This window comes from Glandiceps talaboti, chromosome 14 (assembly GCF_964340395.1).
Source record: "Glandiceps talaboti chromosome 14, keGlaTala1.1, whole genome shotgun sequence".
NCBI lineage: Eukaryota > Metazoa > Hemichordata > Enteropneusta > Spengelidae > Glandiceps > Glandiceps talaboti.
In genome coordinates, this window is record NC_135562.1 from 1,052,907 (window position 1) to 1,073,912 (window position 21,006).

The following is a 21,006-nucleotide window of genomic DNA, read 5'->3' on the forward strand; positions in this document are numbered from 1 at the left end:
ATTTGGTTTTATTCCTCAAACTTAAATGTTTGAATATATACATACTAACTTGTCAAAAACCTCAACTCAAAATACAGGTACAACAACAATATACAGTATCCTGTAACAGTGGGTTGGATCTGTCCAATAATGTAACCAATGCAGATCTACGATTAAACAAAACAGTCTTAATATGCCATATTCTGGTTTATGATTTGTGTTGTCTGTATTTATACTACATTTACAATACTCAATAATTCTGACCCTCAGGCTTGTGAATAGCACTCCTAGTGGCCAAACTAGGAAATCTTTTGTCTTTTTGATAATCGGCTTGTGTCAATTTACAGATGTAATTTGCAGATATTCAAGAAACATTTCACTAACAAAACACCCTCAGTAACACAAAAAAGGTGCACATTTTATTATTACGTGTAAATGGTTACTTCTTATTGTTCTATACATGTTTTATGTGATATCAAATATGACTTGAATCACTAAATAATGATGACAGTAATGGCCAACTTTTGACCTTTGACCATTCGTACCTGTCACCTTCTGTTGCCATAGTTACCAAACCCTTAGCAAATACAGTGAACTACACATATGTACAATATTTCAATGTGCTGTCTTGTAATTATAAACCTAACAAAATCAATATATACATTTCCTGGTGTAATGAAAGACAAACTATTTCAAGCATTCTCATTTCTAAGACTTTTTTAGTAATTGGAGTTATTAGGACTAAGGACATTTATATTTCATTTCAATTTTAGTGTTAAAAATTCCGCATTGAAGGGGACATGGTCTGCAACTTGTATGTTTTGTCATTTTTGTTTCCAAATCAAAGGTTACTTTCTTTCTCCCAAATTGTTAGTTGTGTACAAACAGATACCCCACTAGGAAGAAAGAGAATTAGTATATTTTATTCTTCACTGTTAATTGTTTAAATGAACATCATAGCAGTCACTGGTAAAACTTCCTCCATAATAATTTCTGTGATAATGTATTCTCATAATGTATGAATAAAATGAGGTCAATAGACTATAGTATCATAACAGTTTATACAATAGGAGTTTTGTTAGTGGTTGCTGGTTTTTAGACAAGTGGTAGTGAAGGGTAAAATATAAGTAACCTTTTATTTAGAAACAAAAATGACACAAAATATTTACAGTTTGCATCCCTTTAAAGTCCTGATGGCAGTCAAATTTGAGATAAACAGTGTCATCTTGTTTACCAGGCTTCCTGGAAACCTGATTCGGTACAAATAAGTAGTCACCAGTATCATCATACTAGTAGTTGTCTAGAGTTATGTTTTCCATATTGATTCAAAGTTTGGGTCCATTGAACCATAAGAAGCTCTATGCAGTTCTTAACTTCCTGTTTTCAGCAGTTCTACTTCTTGTTATTTAGTTCTACTTCCTGTTTTCTATTTTTCTATTTCTTGGTTGATAACACAATAATTACAGCAATAACTCCGCCAACAATCACCAAAATAAGAAGCAATATACACATCTTCTTACGAGCCTTTTTCTGAAAGTTACAAGAGAGAATATTCTTATCAGAATTTGATTGAATTATTCTTCACATTTGACTAATATTTGCTTACCATTCTAATACCAAAAGTTATGCCACATAATAATAATAACAATAATAATAATAACAACAATAATGATAATAACAACAATAACAATAACAATAATACAACAATAATAATAACAATAACAATAACACAACAATAATAACAATAACAATTATAACAAAGGAAATTTGTAAGACACCTAATCTCCACAAGCAGAGCTCTAGGTGCTGAAGAAGTGAATACATTTACTGTATGTTAAGGGGAAACATGGATTCATAGACGCTGGATACTGTGCAATTAAAGAAGGCTGAGACTTAATGTTTAAAGGGATAGGTCTTGTAATGTTTGCATAAATTAAGTAAATTTGCATAATAAATTTAAAACCTCACCTGGTATGAACTGGCTTGAACCAACTGTACATTGCCTTGTTCCACATTATCAACAGCTTTTTCTACATTGGCTTCAATTGTGTCAACCAGTTCACCTTGTTCATACACTAAGGTTGCTAAATCTTTGAAAATTTGGTTTACGTCTAAAATATCTGCCTGTAAAAGATAAATCATTTCATTTATGAAGCACATTTTATATGTTTCACAATCAATCATTGTTGTTTATAGCTGCACAAGCCACACCTGGACCATTGTTTGAAACTCTTTATATTAGATATGATGACTTATAAATAATAATAATAATAATAATCTTTATTTATACTGGATAGTTCTTTAAGCATATAAACACTTGTCTCCTAAGAAGTCCAGTGAGGGCCATCCCTCATGGGTTAAGTGTTAATGCAGTAGGAAACCGGAGTACCCGGGGAAAACCTGCGTTGTTTGGTAGTGTCAAACTGAACGACACTCTTCTTACTTACAGCATGGTAAATTTAATCGAACACTGAATGGGATTGGAACCCCGACCGCAGACAATTGTACACCCGGAACAATATTGAGACACCAGAGAGTAGAAATGACTGTACACATAATATGGTACACTAAATCTTATCATGATTTCAACCAGTTGATGTACTACTACTTATAACATAGGGTAAAGGACAAATAATCAATTTTGTTCTCGCGGTTCTCTACATTTCAAACAAAGTTTTAAACATTGTTTCCTCTCACCCCCCCCCCCCTATTTTCTTCTGTTATCACTGTCTTATCAGAGTTTACCAACTTTGCTGTTTCAGATAAACATATGTAATAATAACAGAAACCCCATGCTATGTAAGTTCCAGTGTGGGTACTCAGGGGTATTTGCATTTGTGCTTGCAGTTTTTTCTGCTGCACTTTCATGAGCGTACGGGTGTAGAGTACACTGCAAGCACTTGTGCAAATACCGTGAGTAAACCACACTTGCACTCAGGTGTCTTGGTGTTCTGTCATAGTATTACATTACCTCAATTTCTCTAATTCTGTCTTCTCTCTCTTCCATCATTCCTTGATCAAAATCTATAACTTGATCTTGTTCCTGTAATTGTGCCAATCTTTCTTGTCTTCTGTCTTCCTCTTCCATAAATTGTGTTCTGTCATTGCCATAGTTATCATAACCATCATGCTGTTACCAAGGTGATACAAATAACATAAATTTTAATAGAATATATTTCATATTTCAAATATTATACATTTAAATCCTAATAACATCTGCAAGTAGTTTAATAATGTAATTTATAATAAAATGAAGACAAAGTTTGTTAAAACGTTAAAAATGCAAACTTACTGATCCATATCCTTCTGGTGGTCGTCTTTCTTGTACTTGTGGAGCTGGACATGACCTTAGTTTATCTGCCACTTTCTGTGGAAAAATGACAGATTATTATTATCTTGTTATATCTTAAATAGTCTCCCTGCCATTGTCTATAGTTATAGACTTGACAAACTTCAAAATTTGCTAGTAAATGTCGCCCTCTAGTGGCAGGCTTCAGAAATACAGAAATGGAACATTCAAGGTCACATTTTGTGGATAGACATTTTTCATTTAGAAGTTGCACTCTAAACAAATAAATAATCCTGTAAGTTACAATGCTAAATCTATGCAAAAAATAGTGCCAATGGCATTGCAGCACAATTAGTATACAGGTTAGTTATGGTTGCTAGGGGCTGTTGCGACTGATATTTTGAACATCTGCATAATAACACCTCCAGAGAAGTTCCCACCAAAGTCATTCCAATCTACCAAGTAGTTTTTGAGATTTTTTAAAAACTGTTGGACGAAAATTCATATATATCATATGAACATAATTTGCATATCTCTAATTAAACCATTATGTTCTGAATAACTCTTCATCTACGTATTCCCAGAACCATCCCAACCAAATTTCAGTCCTCTCTGCCTAACAGTTTTGGTATTAATGATTTTTTACTAAAAGGTCACATTTTCAGACTTAATAATAAAATTTCAGTCCAATCTGCCCAATACAATTAAATATTTCTACTGGGTTATTTTTTCAGAGTTGTGTAACATTTCAGAATGGGATCCAATATTTCACTAAATACAAATGGGTTAAGGTTGAAAACTAACTATAAACACCAACATACCTTTTGCACTGTACTGTAACCTTTCACTGTACCTTCAAAGTCACTTTTTAACCTATCTACTTGAAGTTTTTGTTGCTGTAAGAAGATAGGTCATAGGTCATAGGTCATAGGTCATGAATAAATTAACAAGTACATGTACAACAACAATCTCAACTAGTCACATGATTGGCTTTAAAAAAAAATTATACAGTAATACATAGTCTTCTAGCAAATACTGCCTTTCCATATTTGGTCATGTGAGGGCACACTACATCAGCATCTTTAAGGTTTGTATGGAATTAATATCTGAGGTGGCAAAACTTAAATGGTACAGGCTTTATCTACTATAGTTCAAAGTAGACCCTACAAAATATTGTCATATTTCTATGGATTTACCTTTGTAGCTCCTCTTGATAGATTGGTTAGTTCTTTTAGAAGTCTTGCTGTCTTCCCTACAATACTGTTTGTGGTCTGTTGGGTGTTGTGACTAGCAAACAAAATAATATGAATGGCTGTTACTGCTACATTATAGCTTCCATTGATGTAACAAACTGATAAAACCATCACATGAACCACGTACCTACATCAAAGGCACCCACTGTTATCCATGTACCCACTGAACCATGTACCTACATCAAAGGCACCCACTGTTATCCATGTACCTATATCAAAGGCACCCACTGTTATCCATGTACCTACATCAAAGGCACCCACTGTTATCCATGTACCTACATCAAAGGCACCCACTGTTATCCATGTACCTACATCAAAGGCACCCACTGTTATCAGGTGTATTGTTTTTTTTTACCTAATTTTGTCATTAGATGACATCACTCCTTGGCTCACCACATTCATTCATGTAAATGCACTGGTGTTTTTTCACCGGTTGTATAATGATAATGGTAATAAATCCTAAATACTAAAAGCAATAACTTAAGCTAAGATAACTTCTAGCTTCAACCTGTTCTAGGGTAACTTACATTTTGTTTCTGAGTGCAGGACTATCTGTACTTGATCCGATTTGTCGTATTGTTTTCTCAAGTGCAGATGCTGTGAATAGAATCATCAAGTTGTTAGAGGTAAAGTAAAATGTAAAGTAAAATTTCAGTATTTTTGAGAGTTGATGAGACAACATTTCATCAATCCAACATGGGTATGGAATAATGTAATAATACAGTTGGTGTTTATACAATGTAGAGCACTTTCCCACTCTGTGCTAAAAGTACTTTACAATTATTACCCCTGGCTCGGATCTATATCGGCACAACGGCCCTTTATACTTCCTCAACTCCCTTGGGAGCATACAATCCACTGCAGCCTTTACAAGCGCATAGGACTAAAGCATTCACATTGCAACCACTATCCTACCAGGTCCCCAAATATACAGCTGGGATGACTGAGGCACAATTATGGTTTAAATCTTGTCCAAGGACTTTAGCCACTCAAAAACAAATGGCAGCGATGGGGCTCGAGCTGCAACCTACAGATTTCAAGCTGGCCACTCTAACCATTTGACCCATCACAACCCTACAACCTGCAACCTGCAGATTCCAAGCCGTCCACTCTAATCATTTGACCCATCATGACCCATGATACATTTAAAATACAAAACGTGGTGTGACAGGAATTGATAGGTGTGAATATGTAACCCTGGCTTCATAAATATTAATTATTGCACAATTATGAAAGTAATTATAATCAACTTACCATTTGTATTAATTTTGAAAATATTATTTGAACACTGTTCTGTAAGTTCTCTCAACTCACTGTCACCTGTAAAGTATATAAACAATAGTGACTTAATATTCTATGATCTTTTACAGTAATAATTGTTTGGTTCAGTAAAGAGCCACGGCCAATATTTCATCATAATTTTTTTACCCTGACAGAATTGGTCAAAAAGCTAACTAGTTTGTAAGGTACGCCATGACAGGGCACCATCACACATAGGTCAACCCCCTCATGAGGAGGGTGGTGAGGGTGGAAAGACATGACATATCTTGCAGTCTAAAAGCTAAATATTTTTATACGAAATGAAAACATGTATAATAAGTGTCAGGTTCAGTTCATATTATACAAAATTCTCTCTTGTCTTAAAATACTTAAATTGCTAGATGATGTATACAGTGAGGATTTGTGGTAGAGAGATGGACAATAAACTTTCCGTTGGTTGGAAATTATGAAACTGAATTGTTCTGGTATATATTGAACTCTACCAACAGGTAGAATTATGGGTATATTAAAGAAGGAAAATGTATATGGTCTGTTAATATTACATAACTCTACATCTCGGGATACATGCAAACTGTAATGTCCTTGACTAGAGCCAATAAACAATAATCAATATTGACATCAGATCTGTCAACAATATTAGTCTGATGAGGATCATCAACCAAGTTAACTGAACTGTTTGAGTGTTATAACCTTTGTAAGTCATTTGACCTACCTAGAGCTAGGAAGTTGTTCAGTTGTAATTATAAAATTTGTCATTCTTATTAAGATCGTCAACCAGGACAGATTGACAGCTCACTGCTGAAAACTTTGAACTGCTTCTGTGTTATAACCTACATAAATCATTTGATCTACATGTACCAAGCTGATGTACATTTTTGGTCAGTAATAATATTTGCATATAAAACTGGATATTTAAATACCAATTTCAAGGATTTAGACAATAGTAGCCTAAACACTATCAGTAGCTTTGAATCTGACAATCCAAAGGAAGGATATCTTCAAATTCACAGCCATGGATAGCCTCTGGTAGCTTTGAATCTAACAATATCCTTCTCCAAAGGAAGGATACCTGCATGAAACTGGAGGTAAAAAAAGTTTACTTGGCTAACTCTGACAACCAAGCATAAAAGTTAATTCACATCTTGAAAGGAATTAAAGGTGTAAATATTGATACAGAATCTCTGCCTTTTCCGTAGTCTGCCACCTTACTCCATTTCAAGACACTCTTTCCATGGTCTTTCCATGGAAGAGAGATGACCAGCTGAAGAGAGATTAGTACTGACCATCAAACTATCTGTCAACATAACTTACCTAACTGCTGATAACCCGTCTGTCCATATCTACTACTACTACTACCACTAGGATTACCAAAGCCTCCACCAGTATCAAAACCACCTCCTCTGGTCTCCCCTATTGCACCATATGATCCAAATTCTCCCTTATTCATTGCTTTGCTGTCTTCTTTGTAAATATGGCAGAATGTAACCCTGAGGTGATGTCACAAAATCAGTATCTTGTCTGTCAACTGATAACCTGCAAAATAAAACATCAATAATGAATTCCTGGCACCCAAAATAGTATATTACTGCCTACATGTAGGTGCATCATCAAAATAATGAACATTTGATTTCTTGATCAACACCATAACTTCCACTCCATGTCCTTCACCTGCATTACTATAGGTACACATGAAAATAAGTCGACCTTCTTGTTCTATTTTGACACTCTAACATGAGGTAAAATGCTATTACAGGTACCGAGAATTAAATATACTTCCTTCAAGTTGAATATTTCCTCTTGGAAAATTTCCTATTGATGTTTACAGTTACCTATCAGTCTGCTAAAGGATTGCATTCACATAATTTCTGTATATTATCTTTGAATGTTATATGATGCTTGCTAAGGCATGATGTTATGCCAGAAAGATTGATTTAATATAATTTGGGATTCACTTCCGAAAAATAGTCTGACTCGGTGAGTATACATTTTCATTTGTTGTACAGATGTACACAGTATGGTTGTTTTTTTCAATATTTTGTTACATTGTAGAATTGTACCAGATATCAATCATATAGTATAAATATATAAGCCATCCACACTAGTACAAGACAGTGTACGTTTTCACAAATGTATACTGTTCTCCCTGGGTAGTGTGAGTTTCAACGTTATTTTAGTACTGTGAGTGTGACGTTACGCCCCTCCCCCTCCCCTGAAATCTACATCCCTGCACAAACCGAGCGACTAAATCGGCAACGATTAAATATCTTACGATTTTAAATGGTTGACTTTGATTGTCGAAGCAGCTGGTGATATAAAACACAACAGTTTATCAACGAACAGCGAAATTCGTCATCATTTTTTAAAGAGGGGATCGAATCTAAACAGTAGACCACCGTATCATGCGATGTGCTCGGTAAACAAAACCCGGGAGAAAAACCACTTCCGCGTTTTCATACACGGGGTGTTGTTTGTTTCTGAGCGGTGCAATATATAGTGAACATCTCCAATGAATCTATGGTAGAATGCATAAAACTAACCTGGAAAGTAGAAAGCAAGGTTCGCTACGGGCTTGTGTAAAGTAACTCCGTTCAGATAAAACGTCAACGACTGACCCAACTTTAATCTCACTTCCGCAGGGCCATTGCTCATCGTCATATGATTCGAACAGAATCATGGGTAAAATAGGGTCGAAGGGATTTTGATAAAATTGAAGAAAATGTCCATTGGGATAAAATTACGACATTGAGCTACCGTTAAAATATATTTGTATTAATAAACTTGATTATTTACGTTAATCTAAGGTGGCATTTTGTATCGAGGTCAAAGTTCATCAGGGAACTTTGTAGCTATGCAACGCAGTGTAAACACGTTTGGTTAGAGTGGCGGATTGATATTCATAGCGCAATTTACTTTTCAACTATATTTTGGTTTATTTTGAAAATATTTACACAAATATATGAGTATTTATAGACTTATATCACTGTCAAGTTATAAAAGTCTATAAATTGATGTAAGTTAGTTTTCAAAGACGTAAACTACATAGAACTATTTTCTATATGGCCCATCGTTTCAATTTCCGGTAGTAGTTCTTCGCTTCCATTGCCACAACAAAGCTAAGGGCAATACTTTGCTGAGAGCTGAGAACATTTCAGCCGTCCTCAAACAGAGACAAAACAATTTACGAGCGTTTGCAAACCTTACAGCGGTGATTTCGGCCATCATGTCTTTCTATATGGCACTACCAGACTTTGTAGAGAGGAAAGGATCGTTATATTTGAGATCAAATCATATGGGATATGGGAGGGCGACCCTGAATTCGAACTGGTAAGTGGCGTGTATCGTGTATACTCTTTGATAGATTACATGGCTGATAATGGCTTCTGTCTAGCAAATGAAATGTTATTGAATATCCCTTACTTTGCCCGTGGATGTAATACATCCATGCTTTGCCTCATAGTGATACCTCATTTAATGCCAGATATCATTGTGTCGGTGTCTGCTAATCGTTGCTGATGCCACCGAGAAATTTTGCATGTATCTGAAACACGACACTTCCGTGTTCACCCCATGGATGTGCAGTAAACAACTTTCTCCTTGGGTGTGTGTTATCGTAAAATACAACTTAAATTACAATAAACATTGCCAAACTGACCGTGTCTTGCCATTCATTCTCAACACTTCAATGATTTACTCAGTTTAAAGTGTATGGCACCTAATTAACAACCATTCAAGAGATCGTGACAATCAAACAATTTTATTTTGAAGTGTGAAAACCCATACCAGGGTACAAATGTAGGTATTACACCTACATCACAGGCAATTAACTTGTCTGTGCCTACATGTAGTACAAAGCCTTCAGTCAAAGGTACATTTTTTGTAGTTTCTTCAAGTGTTGCATCTCCTACCATAATGGCGATACAAATCATACAAAAGTCTTCTAAAATGGATGTTATGATTTGTGAATTTGAGGGGTGCAGATTTCTTTTTTCTTTTCTCCTTCGTTTTTTTTTTTTTTTTTTTTTTTTTTTTGGGGGGGGGGGACTGTCTCACCGAGTCTTTCCACCGATGTAAAAGACCTCCTAATAATAGTAAATAGTTTTATACAAATTGTAATTCAACAAAAAGTCAAAATTGATAGGTATTTGATACGATACAACATACTGTAACTGAATGGTAAATTTAATTCTCCATCAACAAATTGATGGCAATAGATTCATTCAGAAAATGTCCAATTTGACCAAATTTTGAAATATATTTTGTCATATGAATTATAATAGTTTTACTTGTTTCTTCTTTTCAGTGTTATACATGAACCAACTACATGTATACATGTATAGACATCAATCAATCAATCTTTGATCGAGTATCAATTTACCATTCAGTTAGATACAGTATGTTGACTTAATCAAATACCTATCACTTATTGCAATACATTTATTCATGGTATTCCACTCATTTTACCTATAGTTCATGTATAAATACAGACGTTATAAAATCTATAGAAATCTCATAAATGTCATTGCCTGGTCTAGCTACTAAACTAAGACCCCAGCATTGGACAATTCCGCTAACTTTAAAAGTGACCATACATCGAGGGCTTGTGGACAAGAGAGGTATTGTCATCCTCTGACCTCAGTTTTTGTTTGGCAACCTTCCGAGCACAGATCTGACGATTTACTACACCACTAGTCATGGTTCAAATCTTATTGTTACATCCATCAGAATCACAATTTACAATTGTCGTCTTTCTGAGATTACTAATTTCTTAGAGTGATTCAGATTTCAGACAATACAGGTGTCCATAGATAAATGGTCTCACTTTTAAGATTATAGACCATGTAACAAATATCTTGTAAATAAAGCTTTCTAATCAAACTATAAATCACCACACACCCCAAAAACTTTTGTATACATTTTCTGAAAGCTCATGACTTCATCTTGATTCTAGGGACAATGTAATTATATCATTCAATATACTGATCGTAATCTTTTTTTTTTACATTTTATACTTGTCATGTGGAATTGTATTATCGTTAGGTATATCAATATCAATGCAACTACCGTAAAAGTAAAATTCATCATAAACTTTTTTTCTGTTGTCCTCTGTGAGTTTAATAATACTATGTCGTACATTGTAGTTCATCAATAACAGTTTATATAAATGTCTTATTACAGGCACCAAGCCCGTGAAGCCGAACCCAAAACCTATGATATCAATGTAGAACCACCAAAGAGAAATCTACACAGAGCAACGTACGATAGGATTGGTGACATCACAGATGGGGTAGGTGTCCAATAATATGCTAATATACAAAACAACCAGTAGTACTGAAGACTTGTAATTGTTTTGATATTTTTGTATATCTTTCCAAGATTAAAGTAGTTAAATATCATCATCATATAGAGTGATAATTGACTAATTAGTAATTGATAGGTATTACTACATCATTATGTATTTTCTGTTGTTGTGCTCTGTCACATCAACATCAACATAACTTAAAACCTAATATTGTGTGTCAAACACTTGTTTCTGAAAGAGAGCAACAGAAAAGATGGCTGCCAAAGAATGCATCATTGGCAAGGCACTGGTAGCAAAAATGTAACTTAAAGGCCAAGGTTTCAATCCCAAGTTCTTGCATGAGTGTTATCATATCAGTGGAACTATGAGGATTAAATAGAGTTATTTCTGTTGTTCTAGACCAACTTTTTCCATTGCTCTTTGTCAGATAACTGTTTTTTCATACTTCTATTTAAATCCTTTTTTCTAAGTGGGCCTTCAAGTCGACTCCACTCTTTAAGTGAAATGTGACTTCTTGTGGTTCCACTGTTTAGCAAGATGGGACCTAGTTTTGCTTGTCAATAGTACCATTATTTGAGTTTTAAAAATAATTAAAATGTACCTCTTTCTTTATCACCAGTCTTATCCTAAAACATCTTATCAAGATCAAACTGAACAAATATATCTGAAAGACGATTTTGATGAAAAAGAAACAAGAAAGCCAATGGTAAACTTAGAAACAGTTGGAGATGCTGATATAGATAGGTAAGTTTGTAAGAGTATATATTCCATATTACTAGTATATGTTGAACCTGGCTCATGCATGTGTATTTTTAAATTTTGCATATTCTTTTTAGAGTTTCTGTACATCGCACTGTGACGTATGTGTAGTGCATTTTTCTAAGAAATTAAAATAATAATAATAATAATAATAATAATAATATGCATGGTATAATCCCAGTTATAAGATAATTCAATAGACCATTGTATAAAGCTAGTTGTCATTAACAATTCCAAATATCTCTGTTTTTGTCATTAGGGATACAGGTCTGCCAAAGAGTGGTTATAGTGCTGTTCTGCCAAGACACTATCCAGAACACGATAAAAGACATTTAGAAACCACCAATAGAGTAGATTACAAACCACCATATCCATACACTCCTGCAGAGGTAAGCAAACAATATTATATCTATTTTTTTGGCAAAAATGTGAATGGAGAGAAAATGTCCACACTTTCTTTTGTGACATTTAAATTTACACCCTAACCATTGACACGAAGTTGTTTGGCAAGCTGCTTACATTGGTAACATTCTTTGTAAATTGGTTGTTTTAGAGTCTAGTATAATAGTATACTTCCTTGTCAACTATTAATCAAAGCAATTAATCCTTAAGATGGCATAGACTTTTGAAAAGACTCCCTGGGCCAAGGACTTTTCATGTAAAAGACTCCCTAGGCCAAGGACTTTTCATGCAAAACACTCCCTAGACCAAGGACTTTTTCCACCACAGTAGGATCTTACCTACTCTACAGTTATCAACTTTAACTTGAAAGGAATAATAAAACATACAATCAATGCTATTTTGTCCTTATCCACTCATTACATATACATTGTCAAATGAATCATTTACCCAGCTATGAGGTGAAGAGGTGAAAATTGGGCTTACTGAAATAAATAAACTTGTCTGTATATATGCAAATGTGGTTAGTCATAGTTCTTGTTGTCTGGCAAAACTAAAGAAAACATTAATCCTATCTACAAGTAATCTATATGGCTGTAATGATAATATAACACTAATGCAAGAACCTAGGATTGTAACCTTGGTCATTAAGTCTCCACTGATAACATAACACTATTGGTCTTTAAATCTAGAAAATAGGAATTTTTTTTTTACCCTATATATGAAAAAAAAATAATTCCCATATTTTTCTTTGACTGTTTCAGGAGAAACCAGCAGATTTTCCAGATAATTCAAATGCCTACAGGAAATGTCACAGTCAATTCACTGACACCGCTGACCATAGGAGATACGGTCGTAACACTTGGCAAGACGAAACAGGACTCTATGCAAATTCTAGAGTCAAGCATGAATTATTTCCACTTACAAACACATTGCCCACTCAACTAGAATAATTATGAAAACTATTTATAAAATCCCACAAAAACATTTTTCTACTGAAGATTTCCAAATAATATAAATTAGGAACACGTTGGATCATACAAACTTTGGATGAATAAGTCAATTTTTACTCACGCTTTATGGATTTTATTTCTTTATTTGTGAAATTATGCAATCGAGTACAAAGTATTTTGTCATGTCTTTAAAATAAAACACCAGTTAATTGACTTAAGTATATAATATATCTAGATTATGATGACTATAAAAGTAGGTATTTTCCAGACTATCTTTGTGAAGCTTGGAATCAGTGCCTTGCACTTCTATAACATCAAATATGATTGGTTGAAATTGCACCAGATGTTACTATCGTAATTTTCAACTCTACTGATAGAAATGTTGAGATTTGACATGCCAAGATGTGCATATCAAACTTTTCCATGTATCGTAACTTGCATGTATTGTAACTTGCATGTATTGTAACTTCCATGTATTGTAACTTCCATGTATTGTAACTTGCATGTATTGTAACTTCCATGTATTGTAACTTGCATGTATTGTAACTTCCATGTATCGTAACTTGCATGTATTGTAACTTTGAAACTGGCTGAGTACTGTTATGTATATTATTGTCGTTGTCATTGACCATACACATACTGTAAGGTAAAATGTTTTTAGCTATTTAAACAAATACCCAGGTAGTAACTTTGAACTGTTTGTGTGTTATAACCTTTGTAAATCCATTTGATGTACCAAGCTGATAAACACTTTTGAGTATTAGTAAAGAGATATCAATAACAATTTATAAATCTATTTCATCATGACATTAGGAATCTGCCTATAAATATTTTCTCCTAAAATATATAAAAATGAACTTTTTGATATATGCAATACTAAGGTAACCATAATAATTTTGCAGTGGTCTACACTTTATATGTCTTCAGCAAAGTTACGTTTAACTGTTACTATTTACGGTATTTTTGGAACATAAATAAAAATAGTTAGGTAAGTATGTCAGATTGTTAAACAAGCCGATAGATTATATGTAAAGTCTGTTTAGTCTGACTTGGTGAAAATTTGGTTTTATTTACTGAAACCATTTACATAAAATAATTATGATATAAATTGTGTGATAACATAAATGAATAGTTATTTTTTAAAATTGCACTACTCAAAAGTCACCTGGTATTCCTACAGTATCAAATATGACCTTTAACCCCAATGCCAGTAATATTTGACCTTTAACCCCCTCTGTATCTGAAATCTGTGACATTGAAAACATGGAACATATGTGTATAATGTTTTTGTTATTAAGTTGGTCACTTTTAAAGTGTTGTCATAGATTCCACACACAGTGTGGACAGGTGGCAAAGGACCATAGTTTGAAGGGAGGTGACACGTATTGTCACTAAAATAATAATTGTACCCTGCAGTGTTTATAGCAGTTTGATGTTTATCAGTATGCATAAATCTGCATAATTTAACCAGCATTGACTGTCTGTTTTTGAGATGGTTCGGCTGGTCATTTTAATACCTGTATCTAGCCAACAGATTGAGGGGCCATCTACCGATTCGGTTGGCCGTCTATTTGTGTCCAACCAACAGATTGAGGTGGCCATCTACCGATTCGGTTGACCGTCTATTTGTGTCCAGCCAACAGATTGAGGTGGCCATCTACCGATTCGGTTGGCCGTCTATTGTATCCAGTCAACAGATTGAGGGGGCCATCTACCGATTCGGTTGGCCGTCTATTTGTATTCAGCCAACAGATTGAGAGGGCCATCTACCAATTTGGTTGGCCGTCTATTGTGTCCAGCCAACGTTCATGGAAATAAATAACAATAAGCTTAGATATGGTATATTCAGAAGATATATTTATTGGTGTTTTGTGTACATATGTGTGAAGAAAAGTAAAACAATAAAATCTACAACAGAAAGTTTATATTTGTCTATGTATGGTTTTTATCTTATAATGTAAGTAAGAAATCAGATATAAGTGCAAATAGTTGTGTTCTCTTGGAATAAATTTGACTGCAAAATCACACTTCCAAACTGAAACAGATTGTCAAAATTGCACTTTCATTGTCACATTGTCATGGTTCCAGATACTGTATGTAAACTTGTCAATGATTGTTTAATGAAAAGATATATATCCGATAATAAGTATTCGATTGAAAAGTCATTGCAGTGTTCTCATAGAAGCTGACCATATGACCATCCGATAACAAGTGTTTTGAAATATACAGGGATCTGGCAATATACACGTCTAGCTGGTTGAAGAGCGCCACCAACGACAATTTTAAATAAATACTCGTTCGTTTAAAAATCTCAGCAACCAGCAAATAAATACTTCAACATGATCCGATAAAAATCCACCAGAGAACTGAATGCACGAAAAAGTCTCCCGTTGGTGTAATTGAATATGCAAGCTGTGATCAAACACACAGTTTTACGTGACGTAGTCATTTGTTCAAACAAACGACTTTCATCGTTTATCCAATTTTTATGTGTAAATAAAAAAAATGGACAGAGATAAACATTTTGATTCCCGCTCGTTTAAACATTTTGATTTGAAGCTCTGTAGAAATTAGGACTTGTAGCAGTGAAATTCATATCTTAACAGTTCTAGGATGGTTATTTTTCATATCGGCTGTAGGTATATGATTATACTTGACCGTCATTTATCACGAATTTAAAATGGCCGGTCCGACCAGAAGCTCTCACTTCCACACGTCCGTTCCCTCTCTCGCTGAGGCAATATATAAACCCCCTAAAACATCCTCCACCCCCCTTCCTCTCTCTCTCCCTCTCTCTCCCTCTCTCTCTCTCTCTCTCTCTCTCTCTCTCTCTCTCTCTCTCTCTCTCTCTCTCTCTCTCTCTCTCATTTTATTTCCTTCTGATTACATATATTCACTTGTAGTCAGATATCAGCTGTACTTGATGATCTATATAAACCCATACTTTGGTCTTGAAGAGAGAATATTATTAAACTAAAAGTGAATAACGGTTGATGATGACGGTTGATGATGACGGTTTACGTTTCGAACAACAGCGCCACCACAGACGAGACTTGTCAATGTTACTTTTGTTCTTCACCCTTTTCTGTGGCGTTACTTGAAACACTCGAAGCTGAAGACAGCGATTCGTTGCTCATAATGTTATTACTTGTACTTGGTGCATGCGGTGGCCACAGACTTGTTCTGGAAGAACTTTCCCTTTGAATGTGTTCCTTTGCGCGAAGCCTCAGGGCGGCAACACTGGATGTACAGTGTTCTCCACAGGCAGAGAATGTGCCACAGTTGCCTCCTGCTCCAAGTAGAGTGCCCCTCGTACTAAGTGAACTGGGAAGTGCCAGTTTGGCGGCCGCAAAGATGCTGCTAGGTACAGTTAGGTTGTTTAGAGCACTGGTCGCTACTGACGTCACTGTTGGAAGTTGTAATTTGGGATCTTTATTAGTGAGCAGGCAAGCACATCCGGGGATGTTTGGAGTGGGACGAGTTGACAAAGTTGCCGCTGTCAGCCTAAAAGATGAATGAAAAAAACATAGATGAATAGATAACACATTCATTATGAACGTTTGTTGACATTTGCACATGATTACTTTTCACGATAAGTTTACAAACCCATACAAATATAGTTCACAGTGATAAAACAAGGCTACTCTTTAGCTACAATAATTGTAGCGTGTTTTTTACTCCTGTTTGTGGTCTTTTTTCGTTTTGTCGTTTAACTGCTTGTTTCCGGCTTAAACAACAGAACGAAAAAGATCAAAAACAGCAGTAAAAAAACCCCTCAAAATCAAACAAACGCTATAATTATTGCAGGCTGAGCTAAGTTAACGAAATGGACCTGACTTTGCTATAACATGGTCAATCGAAAATAGGACAGTTTATTCTCATAAACGGGAAGACAAAAGAAATTCCGACTAAATCTCAAACGAATAGAGAGATTTTGTAATTTAGCAAAATATTTATTCTTTATGTCACAGATACATGTCACCCACGACAGTACACACTCAGAAACAATCTTACAACACTTTGGCGACTGCTATGATGTTGAAAGACTATTTTCTAAATGTGCGGGTTTCAAATTATTTAGCAACTTTTTGTTGACAATTTTACTCACCCGTGATCTCGAAGACAGTTTTGTGCAGCCGCAACCCTCATTGTCTCATTGTATAACAGGTCAGTTGTACTTGGCGTTACTGCGCCTGAAACTGCAGGTGCGTGCACTCCAACAGCAGCAGCTGCAGCGCCCGCAGCGGTTAACCATGGATTAGCTGCAGTTGCAGCAGCAGGACTTCCAGCGGCATATACGAGTTGACGAGCTCTCCACGCTTCACGACCAAAGCGTAACCTACAGGCCTTTCTCCACTTGGCACGTCGGTTTTGAAACCAGACCTGGAATGAAGGGAAAGATAAATAAATTCATGGCGAATGCTCTATAAGGTGTCTTGTTTGTATAGTCTGTCTGTATTCTATCAGTTGTAGACATACAATGTTAAGATCTTAATAAACACAGTTAACTACCAAGCAAATATAACAACGTTCTAGAGTGTGTCGTAAACAAAGATACCATGAAGGGAAAACAATTTATAACATCGAATAAACGTATAAAATATAATATTGGGATTAAATTGTTAGTTTGCATTTAGATTCAAGTTGCGACCAAAGTATGGCGGATCTGGCCAATTGTCTTTTTAAAACACTGGTGAACAGTTCGTTGCTTTATTTTGGAATCTTTGGAAACATCTCGGCGAACTTTTAAAGTTCTTTTGGATTTGACTCGAAGTTAAAGAGTTATTAAGGCAGAATGCTCCTCGAGGACAATTTGCCTTAAAATTGAAGTTATTTAAATCTATCCTAACTTTACCAGAAAAAAAACTTGTGTCCCTAGTCTTTTTGAATTGATAAAAGTTATTATTGGTTAACCATCTTGTACATGACATCAACAATCTTTAATCTTCCGCATAGTGTTTGTGATTTGGTGGCCATGTTTGATGTTGGATTCTAAATTAATTAATTATGACCCCTGTTTTTTTTTTTTTAATTTTGACTGAGAATGTTGAAATTTCTTGAACAACGTAGTAACAGAAGTTTAACTCTTTTCTTTTTCGAGGTACTTACTAACGTTAATGCACACATCTCGTGTATTACACGATAACGTTTTTGGGTCAAGTTTTATTAAAGTTATCGCTAAACAAATTGTCCATTTAGAGATCTTTGGTGCCAATGTAGATGATGGTACTTGTACACGCTGAGATCGAGATTGTAACAAAACATAAACATTCTGGAAGGCAATGTGTGCATAAACATTGTACAACAGGTTTTCAGCACATTGTTCGCGGAAGGGTAAACTAACGGAGAGGGACGAGAACGGGCCCTTACCTGAACTCTTGCCTCTGAGAGATTAATCCGCATCGCCAAGTCTTCGCGAACAAATATATCTGGGTAATGTGTCTTCTGGAAAAGGTTTTCCAATTCGCTAAGTTGCTGGGGTGTGAAAGTAGTTCGGTTTCGTCTCTGGAATAATTGAAACGGACAAGAAATTAGATGTAAGCCGACACCTTGAAATGTACGCGTAAAAGTAACTATCATGGTGAAAGAGACACAATGTAAAAGCTGTTTGCGAAATAGATCCTATTTCTTGGATCAAATGGGTGACACAAAGTACCGAAAAAGACTAAAACAGACTTCTATAGTTTTAGAAACTAGAAAGTTGTCACCGAATAGTGAATAACTATAACACGTGGCCTTTTTAGATAAGGTTTTGCAAACCGTGAAATTCAAATAAATCAGGTGCATTGTTTGCAGTGATATCAAAGAGTCCGAACTTGATGTATTTGTACGCACTCCGTTAGTTCTTTTTGAATGTCTAGAAATTTGAGTCTTCGAAATGTATCGTGCGAGTCGTGAAACAAGGAAATTAAAGTCCCTTTCATAAAATGCACTGAATACATACCAACGTGAAAGGAAAGGTATCTGTTGTAGTAGGTTTTTTTTTAGAAATGACTTTCAGTGTATTTACATAGCAAACATTGAATTGCTGTGATTAGACATTGAAGTGTATTCACTATATATCGCTTGATAACTTTACGTTGTTACAATATTGTATGCAAACTCAAACCTTTCAGCTGGGTATATGAGACACGCAGATAGAATTGATGGTCAGTGTACGTAGGAATTTGTATCGAAATGAACGAAGAGAAGATGGTGGGTGGGTGGGTGGTGGGTTGGTGAGTGAGTGAGTGAGTGAGTGAGTGAGTGAGTGAGTGAGTGAGTGAGTGAGTGAGTGAGTGAGTGAGTGAGTGACCATCTACTGTCTGTCTCTATTTCTCCCCTCCCCGCCTTTGTATCAAAATTGTAGTTTTAAACTATCTTGTGGTCTTTATAATTAATTCAATCATAGTATATCACTAATAATGGAGGTTTTCTGAGAATTTTTAATAAACGTGTTCCTTAACAATCCTCACATGGAGGTTAAAATGACGTGATATAGATTAATTTACTATTATAACAATAGAATGACCAATGTCGTACCTGTCTCCTACGATTAAACATGTATTCATCCATAAGTATCTCGTCACCAAGTGTTGGCATGTGTGCCGTAGGAGCAACCAATGGATGATGTGCAGTGTTTGCTAGAGACGTCCCAATTGTTGCTGTAAAACAAAGAGAAACATGTTTACTCCTTTACGGCAGTGGACTCTTTTTTCATTTTTACGGCTGTGTGCTGTACCACTTTACGTCTACAACTTCAGGACTGGAGATCGTTCGCCAAGTTTGAATTATGATACAAACAAGTTTGAAGTGAGAACAGTGTCTGACAGAGATATCGATAAAATAGTTAACACAGAACTAAAGAATAATCCTATACATGGGTTACTATATGGCTCCACCGGTAAGATAACACTAATGTGAGAACCTGGCATTGATCAGTGATGAAACCATGGCCTTTCACGATGGTTAGTCATCACACAAACGAGGCTCTAAAGCATTAAATGAGGCAGTGTTAAAGTACTTTTAATGGTTTACAATACACTGTGACAGCAGGAAAACATGTACACAAATTCATGTCTTATTTTCGATAAATTGAGGATGTCCATTGCTAGTTGTAATTAGGATAAAAATAAGACCAAACTCACAACTACAAAATTGTGTGATATTTTCGGATGTGTCAAATTCCAATGTTATGATATAGTGATGATCGAGATGTGATAGAAAGGAAGAAAGATTGCATAGCCATGAATACATTGCTTCCTTATAAATACACACACGCGACTCAAAGACGACTAATCAATCTGTAGGTGCATAATGTAATGTCAGTCGTACGTTTAAAAAAACTAGCTTAAAACGTACATTAATTTACACGTACTTAGTACTACTCTCTCTAAAACTATTATAACAAATCAAACACGTTTTGTTAATCAATATAAGTAAGCAAGAGTTTGTCATTTTAATATGTTGTTCTCTCTAAGAAATGTAATTGAAAATAGTGTTCATTAAACGAAGACACTTTTTTGACGTAAGTTTTGAGAGAGAAATTTCAATTTATTTTTCTAAGACAGCGATTTTATTCAGGAAGATAGTGTAATTTCAACATTATTAATAAGCATATTTCTATTCTGAAATGGCATTTAAAGTGCGTAGATGGGAGGTCATTGGAGGTTAATAGCGTAATATGTCAGTCAGTAGTCATCTCAGATGCGACCATGCAAATAAAACTTAGTGAATAAGGCCTATCCAATTTAAACAGGCGTCGAGTTACGCCGAAATAGACACACACGGAGACGCATGTGTTCTATTGCAAGG

At 35.2% G+C, this 21,006-nt stretch overlaps 3 protein-coding genes across 3 annotated transcripts in view; 1 reads left to right on the plus strand and 2 right to left on the minus strand.

Moving 5' to 3' along the window:
- LOC144445497 (syntaxin-7-like) lies at positions 1–8,457 on the minus strand. The gene is made up of 10 exons (XM_078135066.1): positions 8,340–8,457; positions 7,114–7,335; positions 5,776–5,841; positions 5,049–5,118; positions 4,465–4,555; positions 4,090–4,164; positions 3,272–3,346; positions 2,951–3,109; positions 1,948–2,103; positions 1–1,509 (listed from the first exon to the last, which is right to left on the minus strand). The coding sequence occupies exons 2-10, from the start codon at positions 7,247–7,249 to the stop codon at positions 1,414–1,416; spliced, it is 924 nt and encodes a 307-aa protein (XP_077991192.1). The 5' UTR covers positions 7,250–7,335; positions 8,340–8,457; the 3' UTR covers positions 1–1,413.
- Positions 8,458–8,901: 444 nt separating this feature from the next.
- Positions 8,902–15,154, plus strand: LOC144445490 (cilia- and flagella-associated protein 95-like). Its single transcript, XM_078135055.1, has 5 exons — positions 8,902–9,126; positions 10,978–11,086; positions 11,721–11,845; positions 12,120–12,249; positions 13,024–15,154. The coding sequence occupies exons 1-5, from the start codon at positions 9,023–9,025 to the stop codon at positions 13,210–13,212; spliced, it is 657 nt and encodes a 218-aa protein (XP_077991181.1). The 5' UTR covers positions 8,902–9,022; the 3' UTR covers positions 13,213–15,154.
- A 1,120-nt stretch (positions 15,155–16,274) lies between these two features.
- Positions 16,275–21,006, minus strand: part of LOC144445779 (uncharacterized) — a 39,548-nt gene continuing 34,816 nt past the window's right edge. Inside the window, exons 2-5 of the mRNA XM_078135418.1 lie at positions 19,735–19,856; positions 18,583–18,717; positions 17,321–17,595; positions 16,275–16,716 (exon numbers count right to left, since the gene is read on the minus strand). Coding sequence (XP_077991544.1) covers positions 16,275–16,716; positions 17,321–17,595; positions 18,583–18,717; positions 19,735–19,856 — 974 coding nt within the window. The remainder of the gene's footprint in view (positions 16,717–17,320; positions 17,596–18,582; positions 18,718–19,734; positions 19,857–21,006) is intronic.

Excerpts from the sequence above, each read along its gene's own strand:
- LOC144445497 (XM_078135066.1), bottom strand. The coding sequence starts at position 7,249 with ATGAATAAGGGAGAATTTGGATCATATGGTGCAATAGGGGAGACCAGA. Across the intron at positions 3,110-3,271 it reads CACCAGAAGGATATGGATCA|CATGATGGTTATGATAACTA; the intron begins GTAAGTTTGCAT and ends CCTTGGTAACAG. Across the intron at positions 1,510-1,947 it reads TTCAAGCCAGTTCATACCAG|AAAAAGGCTCGTAAGAAGAT; the intron begins GTGAGGTTTTAA and ends TGTAACTTTCAG.
- LOC144445490 (XM_078135055.1), top strand. The coding sequence starts at position 9,023 with ATGTCTTTCTATATGGCACTACCAGACTTTGTAGAGAGGAAAGGATCG. Across the intron at positions 11,087-11,720 it reads TTGGTGACATCACAGATGGG|TCTTATCCTAAAACATCTTA; the intron begins GTAGGTGTCCAA and ends CTTTATCACCAG. Across the intron at positions 12,250-13,023 it reads ATCCATACACTCCTGCAGAG|GAGAAACCAGCAGATTTTCC; the intron begins GTAAGCAAACAA and ends TGACTGTTTCAG.